Source organism: Balaenoptera ricei, chromosome 19 (genome assembly GCF_028023285.1).
Source record: "Balaenoptera ricei isolate mBalRic1 chromosome 19, mBalRic1.hap2, whole genome shotgun sequence".
NCBI classification, from domain to species: Eukaryota; Metazoa; Chordata; class Mammalia; order Artiodactyla; family Balaenopteridae; genus Balaenoptera; species Balaenoptera ricei.
Genome location: NC_082657.1, coordinates 52,517,314 through 52,542,921, shown reverse-complemented (window position 1 = coordinate 52,542,921; position 25,608 = coordinate 52,517,314). Strand labels below are relative to the sequence as shown.

General features: G+C 37.3%; 1 protein-coding gene across 7 annotated transcripts in view; it reads right to left on the bottom strand.

Moving 5' to 3' along the window:
* CNTNAP4 (contactin associated protein family member 4) overlaps positions 1 to 25,608 on the bottom strand; it is a 263,350-nt gene that overhangs the window by 91,445 nt on the left and 146,297 nt on the right. For 5 of the 7 annotated variants that reach the window (XM_059903575.1, XM_059903577.1, XM_059903581.1 and 2 more), the window contains exons 5-8: positions 16,470 to 16,673; positions 15,699 to 15,883; positions 14,745 to 14,888; positions 11,385 to 11,646 (exon numbers count right to left, since the gene is read on the bottom strand). In XM_059903575.1, the coding sequence (XP_059759558.1) occupies positions 11,385 to 11,646; positions 14,745 to 14,888; positions 15,699 to 15,883; positions 16,470 to 16,673 (795 nt within the window). The remainder of the gene's footprint in view (positions 1 to 11,384; positions 11,647 to 14,744; positions 14,889 to 15,698; positions 15,884 to 16,469; positions 16,674 to 25,608) is intronic. The other 2 variants (XM_059903579.1, XM_059903580.1) reach the window with 1 other exon arrangement.

Here is a 25,608-nt window from a genome sequence, read left to right as displayed (position 1 = left end):
TTTAATTCATTTCACCTAACTCTACATAATAAAAAGGATAATTTTTAAATTGCATTCTATTTTACTTTTAAATCTACAGCTCCTTCCACTTTAATGTCTGATGAGAAGTGAGCCCCTTTCCAAGGCCACATCACGGTGAAAGAGGGGAAGAAAAGGAGGAATTGCAGAATTTGTATTTTTTCTGATTCATGGTATAAGGTAACTAAATGCTAATTCTAGTACACGACTCCCACCACTCACAACTTTCGAATGTAGGGGAAGGGATATGTTGTTGGTATAATAATAATAAAATAATAACAGTTTTAGTGACTATTATTCATAACAGGTACTGTGTGTTTTATATGCGTGTCATTTAATCTTCAACATTACTATTGTTATTCTCATTTTAAATATGGAGAAAATAAAGCTCAAGAGGAAAAACAAATCACCCAAGGAAGTATCCAGCTGGTGAGCTGATTCCAAAACCCACACTCTTCTCGGCCTGCACGACAGGGGGTCCCCTTATTGTTTTGCTCATGTTAAACAATTAACTTTGAAAAAGAAAAAAGCAGCCCCTAAGAGCTAGGAGCTAGTGGCCTGGTACTCTCAGGGAGGCCTTGGTGGTGGGAGACGCTGGTGGGCATCCAGAGCTAGGCCCTGGTGTTCTCCCACTGAGCATAAACAAGCTCACAGAACATCAGTATTAGACAAGGTCACTCCGTCACTACAATGAAACGGGACCAAAAAAAACCCCCCAAAACAAACAAACCCCAAAAGTACTTTACAAACTGGTTTAAGCACAGACAAAAGCAAGGCTACTGTGCAAACCACAAAAATACCAAGTCCTCTCCTGGATAATATGAATAACAACTGACTTTTTAAATCAATTACAGAGTTAGCCTTATTTTATTCCTCCATCCTTCTAAATAATATTTACAAAGATACTTAAGCACACAGTTACCTTCACCTCCTGGCAGCATTTAATCCCAAGCAATTTTCCATTTCCTTGAGACCTCCACGCAAAACAGCTAACTCAACCTAAAATCCTATGACGAGTCATCCTTAACACCTTTGTAATGAGACTCTTCCATGGTTCCCCTGGGTGAGGGTTCTCCTTGTTGCAATAAGCAACAAACCCAACCTGTTTGATTGCAGGTATGATCACTGTGGTCTCTGGGTAGAAACCATTGACAGCTCCAGCTGGAAGAACAGAAGAATAAATGGAAAGGTTTGCAAGTGCAGGTGGCAGGAGAATGTGGGATCCTTTACAAGAACCTTCTCCCTCTCCCCTTCTTCTCCTTCTCCTCCTCTTTTCTTTTCTCTCTCTCTCTCTCCTTCTCTCTTTTTCTCTCCCTCTTGGGCCCCAAAACACATAGACACACAAAATACAGGAGGAGGAAAAAAGTTTATCTCTGCTCCTTGTAGATAATATCAGGGACCAGTCTTAAACTGCTACAGAAATATTGTGACACTTTAGCTGCCATCACTCTTTCATAAGATTATAACAGGCATCCATGAAGTAGGATGTGTAAAGGGAAAAAAAAAAAAAGCCTGCTATATAGGGTAGATTCTTTGCAAAGAAGCAAAAGGCAATTATACAAAGGCCATTATTAAAGGAGCAACTGAAGGAATTTGCCTGTTCCAAGTAACCTTTAGTGCTCTGAAACTGTGCCAGACATTCCTATATTCACTAACTATAGCCACTAACCAGAATTAAAGATCCGTGACACCAGATTGCTCTTGCCAAGAGGAAAATATGGAGGTCAGTGCTGCCAATCACTTTAGGGGAAAGTGGTACTTTCAGGGAGCGATGGGGTTCTAACGTGAAAAGTAGGAATATTCCAACAGTGAAAGGGAAGAAGCGGGAACTTTAAAAATGGCTTACCCTGGGTGAGGCAAATCAAGAGGGCAGTCCCGTTGCCAGGGCCACAAGAATCACGAATGCCTAGTAACTGAAACATGCAGAAGCATGTCATAGGCGGAGTCAAGATGGCATACTGTGAGGATGTGGAATTTGCGTCTCCTCACAGCTAGGGCACCTGCTAGGCACTGGTGGGGGACCACGGACACCTAAGGGGACGGGAGGAACCCCTAGTGACTGGGTAGGATGTGGGGTGTAGGAGAAGTGAAGGGGGAGGAGAAGTGGAGGCGGGATGGGACTGGCGCCCCTGAGGGGTGGCTGGGGGAGGGGAAGGGATCCCACGTCCGAAGGGGGAAATTGGGGAACCACTGGGAGGGCAGAGGATCAAAAGGGAGTGTGGCCAGGTTCACCATGCCTACTTGGGCCCCTGGGAGCCTGCTGAAGACCCAGGCCTCATCCTCTGCCCACAGAGGCCTCCTCCAGCTGCGCAGGTCCTGAGGGAGTGGGAGGAAGGCAAGGTGGAGCAAAAGTAAAGTCCGGACCTCCAGGACCGGCACCCCTGAGGGGTGGCTGGGGGAGGGGAGGAGTTCCTACACCCAGCGGGACCCACCCCGGTTAGGGGGGGAGACCCTGGGGGAGAAGGTGGGGGAGGGGCATGGAGGAATGGAAGGCAACAGGGCCAGTGCGTTCCCTGTCCACTTAGGCACCGGGAAGACTGTTGGGCTCCCGGGCCTAATCCTCTGCCCTTGGAGCCTCCCTCCTGTGCGCAGAGCCCAAGCCCCGCCCATACATCCCCCACCCAGGGCCCCACCTCTACACTGGGAGACCCCGGCCAACGAGCTGGGCCTAAACCCCACCCACACACCCTCACTAAGGGCCCTACCTCCAAACTCTGGAACCCCACACTCCAGAGGCCCTGCTTTGGATGTGCTGCCTCTCCCCTTCCCCAGGTCCTAAGCAGACGCCCCACCCCACGCTTGAATGTCACCCCACCCCCAGGGACTTTTCCAGCTACATGGGTCCTGAGCCTAGGCCCCGCACTACACTCAAACATCACTCCCCCAACCGCCTAGGTCCCGCCCCACCCTAAACCCCGCCCCTGCCTAAGTTCCACCCCCGCCTAAACTCCACCGGCATAGACAGGGTTTTTTATTTTTTAATTTCTTCTGTTGTGCTTGTATTTTACCTTGTTGTAGTTGTTTCAATTATAGTTTTATTTTTCCTAATATATTTTTTATCTTTCTAATTTTATTTTGTTTTTTATTCTTTGATATTGTACTGCTCCTTTTTTCTTTCTTTCTTCTTCTTTTTTTTTTAACTGCACCATGAAGCTTCTGGGATCTTGGTTCCCAGGTCACAGGTTGGGCCCGAGCTCCTGTGGTGGGAGCTCCAAGTCCAAACCAATGGACTAATGGAGAAACTCAGACCCCAGGGGATATTAATCAGAATGAGGCCTCCCGGAGGTCCTCATCTCAGCACCAAGACCTGACTCTATCCAACTGCCTGCAAACTCCAGTGCTGGACGTCTCAGGCCAAACAACCAGTAAGAAAGGAATACAGCACCACCCATCAAAAAAAACAGAAATGACAAAAAAATATGTTACAGACGAAGGAGCAAGGTAAAAACCTACAAGACCAAATAAACGAAGATGAAATAGGCAACCTACCTGTAAAATAATTCAGAGTTATGATAGTAAAGATGATCCAAAATCTCAGAAACAGAATGGAGAATATAAAAGAAACATTTAACAAAGATCTAGAAGAACTAAAGAGTAAACAAAGTGATGAACAACACAATTACTGGAATTAAAAATACTCTAGAAGGAATCAATAGCAGAATAACTGAGGCAGAAGAATGGATAAGTGAGCTGGAAGATAAAATGGTGGAAATAACTGCCAGGGAGCAGAATAAATAAAAAAGAATGAAAAGAATTGAGGATAGTCTCAGAGACCTCTGCGACAACATTAAACACACCAACATTCAAATTATAGGGCTCCCAGAAGAAGAAGAGGAAAAGAAAGGGTCTGAGAAAATACTTGAAGAGATTATAGTTGAAAACTTCCCTAATATGGGAAAGGAAATAGTCAATCAAGTCCAGGAAGCACAAAGAGTACCATAAAGGATGAACCCAAAGAGAAACACGCTGAGACACATATTAATCAAACTATCAAAAATTAAATACAAAGAAAAAATATTAAAAGCAGCAAGGGAAAAGTGACAAATAACATACAAGGGAATCGCCATAAGGTTAACAGCTGATCTTTCAGCAGAACCTCTGCAAGCCAGAAGGGAGTGGCAGGGCATATTTTAAGTGATGAAAGGGAAAAACCTACAACCAAGATTACTCTCCCCAGCAAGGATCTCATTCAGATTCGATGGAGAAATTAAAACCTTTACAGACAAGCAAAAGTTAGGAGAATTCAGCACCACCAAACCAGCTTTACAACAAATGCTAAAGGCACTTCTCTAGGCAGGAAACACAAGTGAAGGAAAAGACCTACAAAAACAAACCCAAAACAATTAAGAAAATGGTAATAGGAACATACATATCGATAATTACCTTAAGTGTAAATGAATTAAATGCTCCAACCAAAAGACATAGACTGGCTGAATGGATACAAAAACAAGACCCGTACATATGCTGTCTACAAGAGACACACTTCAGACCTCGTGACACATACAGACTGAAAGTGAGGGGATGGAAAAAGATATTCCATGAAAATGGAAATCAAAAGAAAGCTGGAGTAGCAATTCTCATATCAAACAAAATAGACTTTAAAATAAAGACTATTACAAGAGACAAAGAAGGACACTACATAATGATCAAGGGATCGATCCAAGAAGAAGATATAACAATTGTAAATATTTATGCACCCAACATAGGAGCACCTCAATACATAAGGCAAATGCTAACAGCCATAAAAGGGGAAATCGACAGTAACACAATCATAGTACGGGACTTTAACACCCCACTTTCACCAATGGACAGATCATCCAAAATGAAAATAAATAAGGAAACACAAGCTTTAAATGACACATTAAACAAGATGAACTTAACTGATATTTATAGGACATTCCATCCAAAAATAACAGAATACACTTTCTTCTCAAGTGCTCATGGAACATTCTCCAGGATAGATCATATCTTAGGTCACAAATCAAGCCTTGGTAAATTTAAGAACACTGAAATTGAATCAAGTATCCTTTCCAACCACAATGCTATGAGACTAGATATCAATTACAGGAAAAAAACTGTAAAAAATACAAACACATGGAGGCTAAACAATATGCTACTAAATAACCAAGAGGTCACTGAAGAACTCAAAGAGGAAATCAAAAAATGCCTAGAAACAAATGACAATGAAAACACGATGACCCAAAACCTATGGGATGCAGCAAAAGCAGTTCTAAGAAGGAAGTTTATAGAAATACAATCCTACCTCAAGAAACAAGAAAAATCTCAAATAAACAACCTAACCTTACACCTAAAGCAATTAGAGAAAGAAGAACAAAAATAATCCAAAGTTAGCAGAAGGAAAGAAATCATAATGATCAGATCAAAAATAAATGAAAAAGAAATAAAGGAAACAATAGTAAAGATCAGTAAAACTAAAAGTTGGTTCTTTGAAAAGATAAACAAAATTGATAAACCATGAGCCAGACTCATGAAGAAAAAAAGGGAGAAGACTCAACAGAACTAAAAATGAAAAAGGAGAAGTAACAACTGACCCTGCAGAAATACAAAGGATCATGAGAGATTACTACAAGCAACTATATGTCAATAAAATGAACAACCTGGAAGAAATGGACAAATTCCTAGCAAAGCACAACCTTCCGAGAATGAACCAGGAAGAAATAGAAAATATAAACAGACCAATCACAAGCACTGAAATTTAAACTGTGATTAAAAATCTTCCAATGAACAAAAGCCCAGGACCAGATGGCTTCACAGGCGAATTCTATCAAACATTTAGAGAAGAGCTAACACTTATCCTTCTCAGACTCGTCCAAAATATAGTAGAGGGAGGAACACTCCCAAGCTCATTCTACTAGGCCACCATCACCCTGATACCAAAACCAGACAAAGATGTCACAAAGAAAGAAAACTATAGGCCAATATCACTGATGAACATAGATGCAAAAATCCTCAGCAAAATACTAGCATACAGAATCCAAGAGCACATTAAAAGGATCATACATCATGATCAAGTGGGGTTTATCCCAGGAATGCAAGGATTCTTCAATATACACAAATCAATCAATGTGATACACCATTTTAAAAAACTGAAGGAAAAAAACCATATGATAATCTCAATAGATGCAGTAAAAGCTTTTGACAAAATTCAACACTCATTTATGATGAAAACTCTCCAGAAAGTAGGCATAGAGGGAACTTACCTCAACATAAAAAAGACCATATATGACAAACCCACAGACAACATTGTGCTCAATGGTGAAAAACTGAAACCATTTCCACTAAGATCAGGAACAAGACAAGGTTGCCCACTCTCACCACTATTATTCAACATAGTTTTGGAAGTGTTAGCCACAGCAATCAGCGAAGAAAAAGAAATAAAAGGAATCCAAATCGGAAAAGAAGAAGTGAAGCTGTCACTGTTTGCAGATGACATGACACTATACAAAGAGAATCCTAAAGATACTACCAGAAAACTACTAGAGCTAATCAATGAATTTGGTAAAGTAGCAGGATACAAAATTAATGCACAGAAATCTCTTGCATTCCTATACACTAATGATGAAAAATCTGAAAGAGAAATTAAGGAAACGCTCCCATTTATCATTGCATCAAAAAGAATAAAATACCTAGGAATAAACCTACCTAAGGAGACAAAAGACCTGTATGCAGAAAACTATAAGACACTGATGAAAGAAATTAAAGATGATATCAACCGATGGAGAGATATACCATGTTTTTGGATTGGAAGAATCAACATTGTGAAAATGACTCTACTACCCAAAGCAATCTACAGATTCAATGCAATCCCTATCAAACTATCAATGGCATTTTTCACAGAACTAGAACCAAAAATTTCACAATTCGTATGGAAACACAAAAGACGCTAAATAGGCACAGCAATCTTGAGAAAGAAAAACAGAGTTGGAGGAATCAGGCTCCTGGACTTCAGACTATACTACAAAGCTACAGTAATCAAGACAGTATGGTACTGGCACAGAAGCAGAATATAGATCAATGGAACAGGATAGAAAGCCCAGAGATAAATGCACGGACATATGATCACCTTATTTTTGATAAAGGGGGCAAGAATACACAATGAAAAAATGTCTCTTCAATAAATGGTGCTGGGAAAACTGGACAGCTACATGTAAAAGAATGAAATTAGAACACCCGCTAACACCATACACAAAAATAAACTCAAAATGGATTAAAGACCTAAATGTAAGGCCAGACACTATAAAACTCTTAGAGGAAAGTATAGGCAGAACACTCTATGACATAAACCACATCAAGATCCTTTTTTGACCAGCCTCCTATAGAAATGGAAATAAAAACTAAAATAAACAAATTGGACCTAATGAAACTTAAAAGCTTTTGCATAGCAAAGGAAACCGTAAACAAGACGAAAAGACAACCCACAGGATGGGAGAAAATATTTGCAAATGAAGCAACTGACAAAGGATTAATCTCCAATATTTATAAGCAGTTCATGCAGCTCAATAAAAAACACAAACCCAATCTAAAAATGGGCAGAATACCTAAATAGACATTTCTCCAAAGAAGATATACAGATTGCCAATAAACACATCAAAGAATGCTCAACAGCACTAATCATCAGAGAAATGCAAATCAAAACTACAATGAGCTATCACCTCACACTGGTCAGAATGGCCATGATCAAAAAAATCTACAAAAAATAAATGCTGGAGAGGGTGTGGAGAAAAGGGAACCCTCTTGCACTGTTGGTGGGAATGTAAATTGATACAGCCACTATGGAGAACAGTATGGAGGTTCCTCAAAAAACTAAAAATAGAACTTCCATATGACCCAGCAATCCCACTACTGGGCATATACCCTGAGAAAACCATAATTCAAAAAGAGTCATGTACTACAATGTTCATTGCAGCACTATTTACAATAGCCAGGACATGGAAGCAAGCTAAGTGTCCATCGACAGATGAATGGATAAAGAAGATGTGGCACATATATACAATTGAATATTACTTACCCGTAAAAAGAAACAAAATTGAGTTATTTGTAGTGAGGTGGATGGACCTAGAGTCTGTCATACACAGTGAAGTAAGTCAGAAAGAGAAAAACAAATACCGTATGCTAACACATATATACGGGAAAAAAAAAAAGGTTATGAAGAACCTAGGGGCAGGACAGGAATAAAGATGCAGACTTATTAGAGAATGGACTTGAGGACACGGGGAGGAGGAAGGGTAAGCTGGGACAAAGTGAGAGAGTGGCATGGACATATATACACTACCAAATGTAAAATAGATAGCTGGTGGGAAGCAGCTGCATAGCACAGGGAGATCAGCTCGGTGCTTTGTGACCACCTAGAGGGGTGGGATAGGGAGGGTAGGAGGGAGGGAGATGCAGGAGGGAAGAGATATGGGGAAATATGTATATGTATAGCTGATTTACTTTGTTATAAAGCAGAAACTAACACACCATTGTAAAGTAATTATACTCCAATAAAGATGTTAAAATAAATAAATAAATAAATAAAATAAACAGAAAATAAATAAATAAATACATAAATTTTATAGTTCTGGGAGGAGAATTTTATATTTAACTTAAAAAAAAAAAAAAAAAGACCTAGTGGCAGGACAGGAATAAAGATGCAGAAGTACAGAATGGACTTGAGGACACAGGGAGGGGGAAAGGTAAGCTCGGACGAAGTGAGAGAGTGGCATGGACATATATACACTACCAAATGTAAAATAGATAGGTAGTGGGAAGCAGCCACATAGCACAGGGAGATCAGCTTGGTGCTTTGTGCCCACCTAGAGGCGTGGGATAGGGAGGGTGGGAGGGAGACGCAAGAGGGAAGGGATATGGGGACATATGCTTATGTATAGATGATTCACTTTGTTATACAGCAGAAACTAACACACCATTGTAAAGCAATTACACTCCAATAAAGATGTTTAAAAAGAAACATCTCAAATACTGTAAGGCTGCATCTGCCAGGCCCTGCCCGTGGGAGCAAGAAGCTTGTTTTCAGGCCTGATTTTCACCTTTAGGCAAAAGCAACAGCAGAAATGTAAAACTCATAGCAGAAATCTCAAAATTGACAATAAAGAACTTGTTTTAAATAGGAAAATATAACCGTATTGTTCGTTAGGTTCTTGATCTGAATGATTTTTGCTTTGCCATCTATAAAGGTGACAGAGACTGACAACATTTTATGTCATGAGTGATTTTGTAGTGCTGCTAATATGTTTTATGATTTAGACTATTATAATACCCTTAATATTTCAAAAATGACTGAGGCTGGCATAGTAGTTTTGAACCTTTCCAAATGACGATTTGTAAAACTACATCACATTAAAAATTTAGCCTGATAATTCAAACATCTGCACAATTCCATTCTTCCTCAACATAATATAAATTTTTATTCCATTGTAAAAAACATAAAAACTCTATGTTTTGAAAACCTGTAAGATTAATAATTTATATCTCCAGTAGCAAAGAAAACCTGAGCCATCCTTATATAATGGAATGATTTAGTATATGATACTCACCCACCAATAATAGGTCATCCATTCTCTTCCAAGTCATTATGATACAACCTGACAACTGATTTAATTATCGAGCACTGTACCTGTGAAAGTCTTCTCCTATGAGAGAAACAAATGGACCACCCACCCATACCATTTAAATAGCCCACTATCCAATGCAAAATGTACTTTCCTCACCGAAACTAGCAAAAATTAATACTTTAAAAGAAACTAGAAAGATGGGAATGGGGTAGTTGGTGTGTAAAGTCCTACTTGTGTTATCTGAAATGTAACAATTTTAATATATTGACTTTCATATTTTCTCGAGGATCCTGGTTATTAGCTATGGGCACAATCACACAAAGTCATATGATGTCAGAATAGATTACAGTGTACACGGATTTAAACATTAATTTTTAAAATCATTTGGGGTAGTCTAGGTAGACTTACACCTAGTATTTTATTAAATTTGTATGCTTGTAAAGTGTTTAGAAATGAACTAGCTTCATGGGACTCAGTACAATAACACTGTACTGAAGCAGCTTCTTTAAGATGTTGAAAATTAGGCTATGAATATAACCACCCCAGAGGATGTCAAATAACATCACAATAAACTACACATTAATAGCAAGCTTAACATTTTTAGCCCCTCATTTTAGGGAGCCTATTAATTAGTAATATGACACTGATTCATTTATTTCCTTTTGTCAAGCCTGCAAATCTACCACATTTTGAGTATTGCATTAAAAAGTCACAGCACAGTACCTCTTAAAAATGATAATTGATATTGAAGTTTCAGTTCCCACATTTAAACTACAGTGATATACGAACAACAAAAAAGATACACAAAGACTAGGCATATTCATTTGTATGCCTGTGTTTCTTATATTTGGTTTCTGACTGTATTTTAACTTTTTTTCCTCTCCCAGTCATATGCTATTAATTTTGGTCATAGTTAATATAGATGAGTAGTACAATGGCATCTTTAAATTGTTTTTAAAGATCATTTATTAACTTGATGTCGCAATTTACCCCAATGTGACCTCTAGTTGCTTGGCTTGGGTATTATTCCATATATATGAAAATGTGATGGAGATCCTTCGTCAAGAATTATATAATTTTAATGAAGAGACAAAAATATCCCTCACCCAAAGCACTGACCTAAATTAGACATCAATTTTCCAGACACTCATACAGTCTCTTTAATTATATTCTAGTCATTAAAATGGTACCATATTGCCTAGAAGTGCAGAGAATTCCATTTGGTTCCCAAATGAGAGACTTTACACAAATCTTCTCCCCAAATATATGCAACACCACACAAACTACAGCAGCAAGTAAAGTTAATTTGACTAAATATTTAGGTTTTACATCCACACTAATATTGAGATACAGATATAGATTCCAGAAAGACCCCTCCCCATCTCTCAAAGACCAGATAAGACTAATAACTGTGTTACACAAAGACTCATCTTCCTTTGAAGACACCCAGCAAACTTGGGGGCCATTTCAAAGTCTTTCATATTTTTCCCAGAACACATTTCCTCGGGATATATTGATTTACCTGGACTGGGCAAGAGGGTCATGGAAGGAAATTTCTATTGCCCCACAACTATCATTTTGGTTAATAAGAACTGCTCGTGTTGAAGACATATTTAAAAGAAAATCGGAATCGAGTTCTTCTAAGGAAGAGATAATCTTATTAACTCAAGCATTCATTTGTTAAACAAATATTAATTTTTGGGTTAAGCATAAAATTTTATGGAGAAGGGACAGAGAGATAATGAAATCTTTCAAACGCATATACTTTGCCTGCAGGAATACACTTATTACCTGCTGTGATGTCACTGGGTAATTTTCCTGGATGGTAGAGATTCAGCTTAAGTTTTCCATCATTAAGAAAGAGGAGGAGACCCCCTGAAAGCAGCTGAAGCTCACTGAATAGCAGAAGCCCCTCCTTATTCCAGGTTCGAAATTGAAAAGTGGCAGAAACCTCGTCCTCCCCAGAAGAGTCCGGCAGTGCTAAGTAACTCCTGGGGCTCAGAAAAGTCACAGGCACAGACTGTGGTTCTGAACAAGAAAACAACACATTTCCCTGAGAATAAAGTAAAAGAAAAAGCTTTAAGAATGACACTCACATCGCCTTAGTGATAAAATCTGAAATACAGAGGCTGTTTATCAATCTCTAATGACCCCTGATTTAAAACAACAACAAAAATCGCTATCAACATGAATATTCAAATCCTTGCCATATGTCTTAAAGGTTCAAATCCAGGGATACATGGTCAGGCAAATCTTTCCCTGCGTTTTCTGGGTGAAATTATTTCCTCCCCATCTCTCAGTTCACAAAGGCATCTAACTCAATGCAATTGAATTCAATAAAAAATTTATTTAAAACAACTCTTTTTTATGTTTTACTTGGTTTTCTCTTCCCACTTATTTCACCCTTTTGCTGCCTTTGGCTTCTAACCCACCCCATAACATAACCAACATTAATGAGCTACTGGTTTTCCTTCCATGTTTTTTCATAATTCTGTTTCCATTGACATATACAAATATATATATACACATATATATGTATATACATGTTTAAGTTATGTGTTCACTTATATGTACATTCACATACACCTAAATATATGTTTTGAATACATATACCTACACACTAGGCATTATTTGTTTTATTAAAATAGGAGCCATGTTTTATGCTGTTAACTGTATCATGATTTTATCATTAACAAATAACTTATGGAAATCCCTTTGAGTTACCTGGCAGAAGCCTAATTCCTACTTTTATTGATTGCATAATATTTTACTATGTGAACGTTCCAATTTTAGTCAACTGTTTCCTTGTTAATGTATATTCACTTTGTTTCCAGGTTTTGCCTCCCTGAACGATGCAAGAATAAATAACTCTGCATGCTTCTCTATGTGCTGGTATTTTCAGTTCTGCAGAAGAGGGTTCTAAGTAAAGTACTATTGTATATACATGTTTTAATAAATATTTCCAGCTTCTTCTCTGCTCACCAAAAAAAGTTAAATTCTCCACATTTCCAACAGTAGTATACAAAGATATGCTTTTCCTACATCCTTGACAAAGATATGCTTTTCCCCACATCCTTGACAGCAATAGGTATTACATATCTTTTAAATTTGCATAAGTTCAACAACAAAATGCCAAAGTGATGTATCACTCTTATTTATCTTGCATTTACCTAACAGTATATCTAAGCATTTTTCATGAGTTTGTTGCTCTTCTGGACTCGCTTTCCTCAGAATGGTCTGTTCATACCCTCTGCCTATTTTTCATTTTTTTAGGTTTAACATTGCATAATACAATGTAGTACTTACATTCTTTTTTGAACCATTTTTGTCTTTTTCTTATCATTATGTGCTTGTCATCAGATACATGTATTATTTCTTATCTAATGGTTTTTAGGTAGATCTTCAAGATACATTAGAATTGCATGAATTTTCATTAAAATATTGTACATGAAGGATTATTTTGCTATTAGAGTTAAATACATATTTAAGGATTAAAAAAAAAACATAAAGGTATGAACTATTTAGAAATAATTAGAATGTTCCTTAACAGGCTTCAGAAATCAAGATAAATGTTTTTATTTTTCCTGAAAATAATCTTCAACAAATTTTCTAAATATAGATTTGAAAAGTCAATGAAATCACTTTATTTAGAAGAATACACATTGGAATTAAACTACTAGTCTTGGTTAAACAAAAACATTTGGCTATACTGTGATTCTGCTAAAAGTGAATTAGCTTTCACTGCAGACAAATACCTTGCCCCAGTGAATGAAATAACAAAAGCAGAAGAGTGAAATAAACTGACCCATAATGTAAAGGCAATTGTAAGACTAACAAACATGGTAAAAATGGAAACATTTACCAGCTGCATTTGGACAGCTGTCTGCTACTCTACAAGCAGCAAATCCTCTTGGCAATGAAGAGTGGGTGCTAGCTGCATGAGCAGCTTCTGGAAACTCATTTTGCAATGAAACACATCTATCTCTCTATAATATTTTTATTTTCCATTTAAATTCTTTTCCCTTTAAAAAAAAAACTATTTAAAATTCTTGCTGGATGGTGTACTCATATAAATACTATCAATTCACACAGAGAATTAAGAATAAAATGTTTTGTAAGCAATAAATAATCCCATAATGTGCTTTGGGTTTTGCTGACACAACATGAGCTTACATTTACATATTCTGAATTTTGAACAATTAAAGAAATGTATTCAAATGGATAGATGTGTCTGCTTTTCTATCATTAAACTGGTTAAGCTAGAAACCACGTTTCACAGAATCTCTTTTCTTGTCTTGCTCTGGTTAAAAGTTAGCCAAAAAGGGAGCTTGCATGATATGAGTCAGAAGTGAAAAGGCTGGCCGTTTTCCCCCCAAAGGTTTTCTGTGTGTGATAAAGCCCAGTGAGGGATGATCACAGAGGGGCTGGTTTATTCCAGCTTGTCCTGGCTCTTTCACTCTGTTCCATCTCTTCCTCCAGACAGCTGGGCTCCACTTTCCAGCGCCTCTGATGATTGTTAAGATCCAAGTCCTAAAATAGATCCTTGTTCCTAAACTCATAGTGGTGCTGCTTCCCTGACTGAACCCTGACCGATAACAGTTGTATTTAAATTCTGCTGCATTTCCATAGAATTAGAATATAATGCAGCCTGACCAGCACTGCTCTTGGGACAGACTGGCAGATGCAATCTTGTAAAAGTCTATTAATTTCTTTTATTGGTTATAAATGACCATGGCAAAATACAAATTTTTCAAATGCTTCTCTAATATACATGGATGTTATCTGACTCCAGGAACTTGGTATGCTTCTTCAGAGAGTGTGTCAGGGAGTTATCTTATAAAGGAAATTACAGAGTAAAAGAAATTAGTCTCCTGGGAGTAATAATATCACAACAAAATAAATTATCAGTTGCACCAAAAAGAAGCCTGCTTTACTTCATATAAATATAAAATAATCATGCCCTATGAATTTAAAATTTTTAACATAGAATTCATCCCTTACATGCATATTGCCAAGCAGAGAAATGTTTTTAAGGAACAAGAGTAAAGTCTAAAACATCACATCAAGTGGGAATTCAAAATGAAGCAATTTTTTTGTGTGGAAAAGCCACGTAGTTTTCCTCATTTGTTCACATGAAGACTCAAGTCTTACCATAATGATGATCTGTGGGTTCTGTTGCTTGGCCAAATCAATAACATCCACTCCATTATAATAGAGATTTTCTAAACACCCATGAAAATGTTTATGGGGGAATGACACTGATTTTCCAGGTGCTGGAATCCCTCCAAAGCTGATCTTAGAAAGAAAAATGGCATCAATAATATTGTTTAGTGATTTTTTGATAATCTGCTTAAATAATTACGATTAGCAACTAGAGCTGTAATCATCATAGATAGACCGATTTTTCAGTACCCTACACTGCCATATTGTTAATTTCAAATGGAGATTTAAAAAAATTAAGATGCAGATCTTAAAACAAATTTATATGCATTCAGTTTTCACTTACACAAGAGCTTGATTACTTTTACAAGTTGCTAATCACACCTGATTTTAATATTTTTTGGTTGTTGAAGAAAAATACATCTTTATATCCATGGTAAACCTTGGCGGCTTTAACACGGCTACCAATTATAATGACATTTTGTTTTATATACATTTCTGGCACACACTGATATTTGTGCATTTGAATTGATTATTAATAAATCAATTAATCTATTTATTGCTACATTCTTTCCATAAATCTGCACTGTTCAGGAGTGCCCTTTACCCGCCCCTCCCACCACCAATCATGCAACACATTCTGTATTTACTTGTGGTAATGAGATCTCTTCGTGAACATTTCCTCCATGTGGCAATTTGTGACTACACATTGCAGGCAAAAAAGGTGACATTTCTTTGTAATAATAAATTAACATACTGGGAGAAAGATGAAGCCTCAGTAGTATAGGCACAAAATTTGCTACTTGAGTTAGGTCACCTAGAGGAACACTTCATCAGAACCTTGACTGACTCTGAACATAGGTTTTCTATAGTGTATTTTCTTTCATGTGGCTATACCACATATACATTACAAAGTCTGCATTAATTGAAACGTAACCGTCACACCTCATAATCGAGATGTAGGTAACTGAACTCTCCCTGGGCGTGGAAACGACGCCTGTGCTCATCCACTGTAAAGTTGACTTGTTTGCCCAAGCGTTGGATGAGCACGGAATGCCAGTGCTGGTCGTCCAGCAGGCTGCCCAGGGTGAGACTGATGGGGACGTGAGCGGAGGGCAGCTTAGCTTCACCTTAGAAGAGAAAAAAATAACAGCACCATTATTCTCAGTTTAAAAAAAGAAAAAAAAAGTTTCTTTTGGGGGCACCAGAGTCTCATGATAATTGCAATCTCTTTCCATCTACTCCATCTAAAACGCTAGTCTGAATTTACCTCAAGTTTGAATATCCTCTCAACCTTGTTGTAATTTCTTCCTCTGTTAATTCTCTTTATTAGCATTACCCACCATCACACACTCATTTTCAATGTAAATTTTACCTTTGCTACAACCTCATTATTTTTACTACCTCAGTATTTTTCAATGACCCATCCCTTTCATCATGATGTTTGAAAATAGCTAAGTGGTTCTGTCAGCACTATGACATTGAAAGAGGGTCTTGTACAATTTGCAAATTAGGAACCATTTGTATGTGCAAGTACAATATGGGCATGTATATATATATGTGTGATATACATATATCACACATATATACATAAACACTTGAATGTGGAAATAAGGCACCTTAATTGCTAAAAAAAATAAGCTATAAAAGCATAAAGTTACTAAGGTGATATCTAAATGACCAGATTTTTCAAGCACTTTACCCAAATAGTTTTACCTGAATTAATAACTAAAAAGAGTTTTCCTCTTCTTAATTCCAGTGTGATGTGATCTCCATTTTGCCCTTCCCGGTGGAGTAGAATCCCATCACTCTGCATGGTTTTAAATTTCAAAGAAATTATATCCTTTATTGGGCTCAGGGATTTTTGATCAAATCTGTAGAGAAGGCAACTTTTCCCATCAAGATCAACCACCTCTGATCCTAGACAAAGATATTAAAAGTCATTCTAAGGATAAATATGCTTTTCATTAAAGCATTTTAAAAGTATATGTATAAAGAGAGCATTATACTTGTACCCATACATGTATATTTTAGCTCCAAGCCAATCAAAATAATGGAAAATAAAACCACCAAATGTCTAATTCCTTCTAATTCCTGGGATTGATTCCATTTTAGTCTTTACTCACCTATTTACAAAATTCATGATCTAGAAATACATTTTGAAATATATTTCTGATTTTCTCTTATATTATTAAAGGCTGTTTCTCATTCCATAATAAATTAGGGAAAAGGTTATAATCAATACCCATAAACCACTTTGCATATTTCATGATCAATATTTTTAATGACATTCTTGAAATGTTGAAGTTAAATGGTTTTTTAGCTTCTGAAAAAGTAGTTTTGAAATCTCAAAATTCTTTCTATATGGCATATATAAAAGAGATCGACACATAAATACATACACATACATCGGACTCATCAATGCCACCTCAAGTATATATTAAACTGATCTTTGTGTTTTGTTTTATTTTATTATTTTTGTGGCTAAGTAATAGTATTTAAGAGCAATGCTATTTTCTGTCTTCTCAAGGGCACTGTTGGAAAGATATTCACTTAATGACATTATAAGGGCTGTTCTGCTGCATTTGTGTCATAACTGTGACATTGACAGGTTTTTTCAGCTTTCTGACAGTGTCTTATCTACTCATTGTCAAGATCACTTTTATTCAGTTCATCTGATAAAAGATGTCATGTTATACCAGTAACATAACAGTACATCTGTCAAAATCAGTTGCACCCTGAGCAAAGAGCTGATAATACTCAGAAAGCCTTGCAGTGTTTCCTACATTTCACAAGTCAAAGATTTTTTTTTTTAAGGCAATTACCCTTGAGAGTGCATTTATGTAATAAATGAAGAGGTTAGGGAAACCCAATAAAATAGGAAGCTATTTTTCAACTGGTTAGGTGACTTCTCCCAGTCAACAAAACGACATTACAGTTCACTCATCTTGTTTCATTCGACAAAATTATTACATCAACTTGTATGTCCAAATGTGCATTTCATTCAGATTATCCATCATATTTAATGGGAACCATTTATATTCACCACCGCCCAAAATTTTTTCCAACTATTTTATGCAGCTATCTTTTGGAAATTCAGAGGTTTGATTTTTCCACGTCTTGTTAATGTTCTTATAAAAGAATTCATTCACCAAGTGCACATGAATAAACATTGCATTCTGTAGAAAGAATAATGTTAACTGAATAATTACTCCTTGTTATATAGCTGAATGAATGTGCATGGCAAAAACATAACTCTGTGTCAAATACAAATAATGTGTTCTATGATAATTAGATTACAGTAAATTAAGAAAAATTCCAATAAGACAGACTTTAAATGCTGACACATTTGGAGCCATGCAGTTATCTCTGAGTTAATGCATCGCTTAAAGGCAACCATCATTATAATGATTTTATTTCAGATAAAGCCTATTTTTGGAATTAGCTACCAAGAGAATATTTTCCCCAATGAAGGTCTAGCCTGTGATACTTCAGCCTTCTATTTCTTTTTTTCTCTCTTCTTCACTATTGTTGTTATTACATTATAATGGTCATATTAGCCTTTCATGGCACCAAGAGCTTTGTGCCTGGAATATCTCCATCAGCCAAATGGGATAGTGAGAAACATTAGACTATTGATGCCTAAAGCAATGGTATACTGCTTCATCTCTTAAATGGAAGCCACTTGCCATTTTCTCTCTTACCTATTATGTTTTTATTTCACAGGTATCACAGTAAGTAGTTGGGTCCATTCATGCAATAAATATTTATTTAGCCCATCCAGTTTGAGGCCCTGTGATGGATGCTGAGATAAAAGACGGATCCACACCAACATGGCCCTTGTCCTCATGGAACTCACATTCAGTGAAGATGGACAGCAAGTAGCAAGTAAAAAAGTAAGTTCATAAACCATTACAGACCAGAACAGGCATTCGGATCAAGATTAAAAGAAGCCTGGGGTCACTTTAATTAAGGTAGTTGGGAAAGCTCAGTTCTCAGGTCTAGAAACCTGATGCTAAAGCAGATGGTAATCAATAATCTTCTTACTCTTGTCAGTCTTCAAGTCCTAAACTTGCCCCCATAAAATAGAATTACTCTTATTATGCTTAATTTTAAGATGGCTAGACATTCTCCCAACACATTCTCTCATTCACTATCATGAAAGGAAGCTCTGAGGATGCTGAGAAACTCCAGTGGCAGTCAGTAACTCAGCTCTCAGATTTCACATGCAATGTGAACAATACCCTTCGGGACAAAAAAGCTAAATATAATTCAGAATGTAAGTACAATGTCAGTACGGGGAAACTTCAAGTTATATCCGTGTAATATATGTACAAGGATTCCCATAAAACAAAGAAATTCAGGATGGTCCCTAACAGTTTTAGATAGAAAACTCACTTATAAAAGCTATTTATAGAACTTATCTGATATATAAAAAGCATGCGATTTTAAACAATCATCATAAAACGTTGTGCTATGATAAATACAGTTAACGATATAAAAATATGGAACTATCTGAAAAAAAATAATCTTTTGAGAGACAGAGGGAGAGAGAGGAAGAGAGAATCTGAATTTTCTCCAAGGATGCTGGTGGGAGAGACAGGTCTCTCTTGAAACTGATATTACCACTGTTAAGAAAATTGAAAAAGCTGGAAAATAAATCAAAGAAATAACTTCATGTCCTCCCAATGTCATGCGGGAGCTTTTTAAAAGAAGCCCGTCTAATTAATTCTAGGTGAATTCACAAATATCCTATTTTACTATTTATTACTGATGAGGGCCAGTCTCTAAGTTACATGTTAATTTACAGTTGTTGGGTTTTTTTCCCAGTAGAGATGCAAATAACTTCCGTCAGGTAGAAAATATATCCCCAAAGGTTATGGTTTTATTGCCCTGTTGGACATTAAACATTTGTGTACTTAACCTAGTGATAGTAATTCAACATTCTTTTTTCCAGCTTTTAGGAACCACTTGCGTTCTTGGCTGTGGCCCCTTCCTTCCTGTATAGGACCAGCATCATAGCATCTTCAGATTTCTCTCTTTCTCATTATCTCTCATGTTTGCATTCACAGTCACATCTCCTCCTCTAACTCTGATCCTGTCACCTCTCTTTTATAAGGACCCCTGTGACTACACTGGGTCCACCTGGATAATCCAGGATAATCTCCCCAACTCAAGATCCTTAACTTAATCACAACTGTAAAGTACCTTTGTCATGTAATGTAACATATTTACGGTTACAGGGCATTATTCTATCACAGCAAGTTACCTGCCCTCTTTGTCCCTGTTCCTTCATTTGTAATGTGGGAATAGTAGTACATTCTTTTTTTTAAGTGATTAATATTATTAACAATATTTTGTTAATAACAGTATATTCTTCACAGGTCTGTTGTATGAATGCATATCTATACAATTTTTGGAAGTTGCTAGCATATAATTAGAATTCAATAAATGTTAACTACTATTAATGCTATTACTTATTAGAATATTGGGCAGGGAAAGAGGGATAGCAAAAATAGCTTAATAAATACATTTGGTGTGTTTATTTTTTAAAAGTGGACTCTAAAAAATAATGAATTTCTGAAGTGTACAAGAAATGCTCAGTTACCAATGTCATTGCCAGGTTATGCAGCAAGAATGATTTTGAGCCATCTGTGGGTTCTGTGGCTTTTTCTCTGTCTGTCAGCAAATGCCTGAGCTGACTCACCATGGTAATTGTCGGTGACCTGAATCCTCCTCAGTGAATACCTCCATCTCAGATCTTCTCATTTATAGCAGGAAGCAAGCAAAGAAGTGGCTCACAAAGATTGCAGGCCCTCCTCTCATATCAATTCTCCCTGTGACCCCGGGAAAGAGGTATAGCCTGCTCGATTTGCATGATTCAGAAATATAATCTCCCATAGAATAAAGAGTTTTCTGAAAGAAAATATCCTATTTCTTTCAGGGAGTTGTGTGAGAAGTGGAATTGCTGAAACACGTATTCTGTGCTCCTTCTGCAGCACGTATTTATGGAGACCTTTCTGCGAACACAGTGGGAGACACAGTAATGCATAACACGAAGTGCATTTTTTTTTCCAGGAGCTTACGGGTTAGCAGGGAAGACACACGTTCCTGAGATGTGATTATTCATGCCTCACTGCTGCATCAGGGCTGGGTCCCGAACGATTTCTAACACGTGCAGGAGGAGTTGAACCTCTCAGCCTCAGAGAAGGACGTTAACTAAAGGGCAGAAATGCTTCACCTCCGTGAGCAGCAAACTGCTTTTCTACCTCCACATGTTTCACATGCAGACACACTGCTCATTGTCATATCTTCCACTTGACCCAGTACCGTTCCCTCGCCCTTGCATCCTATCCCTGCTCCAGAAGTTTGAGGCTTCTCCAATTGTGAGGGGTTGCCATTTGAAAAAGCAATGTCTTCCCCACCCTGTAAGTGAATTACTAAGAAAAACACATCCAAGAGCATGATTTCTCAAATTGGGGTCCATGGCCCCACCACGTGAGAATCACCTAAGGAGAATCTCTTGTGGCCTCCATAAACATTCAACAAACATCCTGCGCTCTGCCCGATGTCCGCTAATTTAGAATCTCTGAAAGACAACCCAAGAGTATAGGTTCCTGAGTGATCCTGAGGCAGACGACAGCATGAGGGTTATTTGACAAGAAGAAGAGGTAGCTTACAGAAACCTGTTCTCTGAAAATGAACAACTCATTGCACACTGAATTGTACCATGGAAAACAAAATTGTTTTATTTATCTATACCATAGGTGGTACTTGCAGAAAATTGTGGAGGTGGTAGTGACTTGTCCCTGAAACATCTTTCAGGGAGAAATGGATTCTGTGAGTTAAACCATGAATCATAGCATTATTGATGAGATCAGCTGACTAAGAAACTTAAAAGAGAAAAATTGGAATAGAAAATGCATGAAATGGAAAACAAATCATTAAAAATAGAAAATTCATTTTATTGAAGGTCATGAAAGAGTTCTTGAAAAAGACATGAGACTCTTCTAATAATTCTTTGGGAATCACCCCAAAAACACAAATAGAAAAAGAGTGCTACCACTAGAGAAAACAGCTATGGACCAAACTCTTCTGGGCTAAATTGAAATCAGTCTTAAACACCGATCATACTGCCTCTCTATTGAAAAATTACTACCTCTGAATCACTAAACAAACAGAGGTCCAATTTTGACTTCTAAAAAACATTAATCAGACTGAGTCACTGTTAAACTATTATATAGTGAAATATTAAAGCTACATCATGATGTATAGGCACGTGAGATGTGCATTACAGAATTGTGCTTTTAAAGAGATGGAGAGGAGAGACCAAGCACTCGAGAAATCAACAGGAAATGGGTTGTTCTATTTTTGCATAGTAGCATAAAAGAACATAGAATGATTTAAGGGACTCTTAGGTTTAAAACAACTAAAATTGATATGGTAAAAAGGAAGAAGGCACAGGATCAAATGCTGTACATAACCACAGGGAAAAGATGACTTTACTATCATGGTTTTAAACAGACTGAGTTAAGGTCAGTGATAACACATCAGGAGGTTATGGGAGCAAACATCATCATGGCCACTTACATATCAATTTAAATTAACCTTTTAAATAGATTTGAAATCGGTAACATCTACTTCATCAAGGACGCTGGAGTGTATCATTGGAGGATGTAAGCTGGATTACTGTTTCTAATATTTATTTGTTATTTTTGTGATGTCACAGAAATCACTTAAGTGCCAATTCTCAATTTCCTTATTTGGAATATGTGGAGAATAATTCCAACCTTTCATGCTATACCAAAAAAAGCTGTTGGCACCCGAGGGAAATATCAAAATGCCTTGACAGTTATTATTTAGTATGCTATTATTCTCATTTTAATAATAACAACTTTTGAAATTTCATATGTTCATCTCGGAGATATTTCTCTTTTCGTCAGTTGCTACTGCTTGAGTATAATAAATTTGGATGTTTACATATTTATTCATTTTTTGGTTTATGTCATGGCTAATCAGATATTTTTCTTAATACCTCCACTTAACAAATAGTTACTGAACGTTTACTGTGCCAAGTTCTACAGTAGGAGCCTGTGTAACGGGGAACACATTCCGTCCTCATGGATCCTCCAATCAGAAGGAAAAGAAAGACATCACGCAACTCATCCCATCTGAACAGATGTTTTTACAAATTGTTAAGTGGAACTTGAAGGAAAAGGACAGGGTAACATCAGAGGTTTGAGCAGAAAGGTCTAAATTAGGTTGTTGATTAGGGACGACATCTCTGAGGAAATGATATTTAAGCTGAGTAGGTCACCACCTATGAGAACATCTAGGGTCAGGAAAGGAAGAGGATGTGGGGAGGGGGAGAAGAGGGGGAGAAGAGCTGGGAGGGTGGGAGAGTCTGGAGAGGGATGGATGATGTGGCAGAAACTAAATGGAAGAGATCCACAGGGAGCTGAATTACTGGCAGATCACCTTGACCCTGTGAAAGCTTGGTTCCAGGATTTTCTTGGACAGGTCTATTTAGGATTTGTCCTTAGTCCCAGGACGTAACAATTGGTCCTCAGTTATGGTCTTTATTCCTAAGGCAATGCCTTTCTGGCTTTTCAGGTAGAAGCCCAAAGTGTTTAACAAGTCTCTCTAAATTGGCAGAACTTAAACTCCAAAGGTATCCTTCCCAGAACTAGGCAGATGCTGGATGAAGTCCTCAGGACTTGAATCTCCCAGCTCTTGCTTTCTGCCCAGTGCATAGTGGGCATGGGCAAGTCAGGAATCAGGCAAGGATTTAAGGCGAATGTGTATGCAGGAGGCAGGGCTCTCCCTCTCTGACACCCTCCTTTTCAGTATTCCACCCTAAATTTCTAATCACTCTGGCAACATAGAACTCTGACCTCTGTCTCCTCAGCCTAGTAAAATCTGGCTACTTGCTACTTGAGTATTATGATGTTCTTAGGAAAAAGTCAGTTAAATATGGATCTCCAGGAGTTTGCTTTCCACCTTTCAAGAGTCAAGTCCTCTCAAGTTGCTGCCTGTTTTGAGCTGAATTTCAAAGCCCTGAAGCATTTTTTTAAAATGTATTTTATCCAGCCACTATAATTGCTGTGGGCAGCAAAATAGTCCAATAAAAGCTACTCTGTTATGACTGGTACCTAAAAGCAAATCTCTCTCTTTTTGTGAAATTTTATAATTATTGACTTGTCCATTAATTTATTTAGGATTGCAAAATGGGCATATACTGATTCTACTATTCCTTGTTTATTTATATAAATATAACTTTAAAGAGAAATCCCCTCTAATCTTCTATTTGATTACCTTGAGGTACAGATTACATAGGAAGAGTAGGATAAATGCTTGATGTTTTCTCTTCATTTATTAGCTTTCAAAATAATGAGTCGATTCCTTAATAGTTTTCCTAGGTGACCAATGAGGGTTTTTTTTTTTAGTATTATCATGAACCCATTCACTTAAATATAGTTAATATGTTTCAAAACTGCAGTTACTATCTTTATTGATGCTAAAATATTTCCATCTTTGGTCAGTGAGAGCCCCTTCAGTTGGCTGAGTTCTTTTGACATTATTCTGGTGGGTTTTCACAGTCTCCTTATTTCCTGGCATTCTAAAAGCTAACCTCATTTTAATTTTAATATAACTTCATGTATCATCAAATTAAAATCTTAAGACTATAAACTTTGCAAAGAATTAGAATTTATCCACTTTGATTTTAGGCCAACATGAATCCATCTTCTTTTTAAACTCTGACATAAAATAGGATCCCTCAGCTACAGTATTAGCTGATATACAATCTGAGAGCAGGGACTGTATTTAAAGCACCTTGTCAAGATTTTAGCAGTTAACATGTTGGAGCTGCTTAATAAGTAGGTATTGGATTCAATCACAACTATTCTTTAGGGTAAATCTAACACATTTCCTGCTTTTCCTTTTTCCCCAACCCAACAAGTGGCGTGAGAGAGCGGCATCCTAAGTAGAAGGAAGGTTATTACTTAGTTTTCTTTCAGTGTTTTTTCACCCAGATAAACAGTTGCACTTTTCATGTTGCTTTCTTAGATTTCCTATTAATATATTTTCTAAACGGAAATCTACAGATGTAAGTAGTTCCAACTTTCAGTTATTTTTTACATCAAGAAATGCATACTCTTATTTTAAGTTAACATGAGTTTTGTAATTTCTGACTTATTTCCATTTACTAAATAGAATCCATAATTTTCTCTCACACAGTCTGCATTCAAGCAAATAAACATAATAGTGTAACACTTCTGTACATTTCTTCTCTGCCAATCCTCTCACTCAGTTTTCCCTGTGCTCTATGCCTGATCTTTAATGGACTGAATAAGACACTGGGATGATGGGAAAAGCCTTCCTGAAGTTCCCCAGACCTGCCTCCATTCATTCATCTATCTGTCCAGAAGACTAATACCAAAAAAGGACCATCCGATTTCAATACAGTATAATGTGTGCATGATGCGATCAGGAGCAGAACAGCTGTTCCAGGAGCAGAACACATCCTCTGACCTAAACAGGAAGTACTAGAGAAGTTGTCAGAAACAGTGATTTCTATGCAGAGAAAAGACAATGAGTAAAAGAATTATCTAGGTAGGGGAATGAAGGCTAGATGTGTGGTGATCGCCCTATGCTTCATGAAAAGATCCTAAGACTAGAAAAATCATGAAATCACAACACTTCAAAGAAACTGTAATTCTTTCGCTACGGCCGGGCAGTTGGATGCTTTTATTCTGCTGAGGATGAGGAAGGAGAGATCGTGGGTCGCAAAATGAGAGTGTGTACACAAGAGCTAGAGAAAAGAAACTAAGAATTTCTACTCAGGACAATTGCT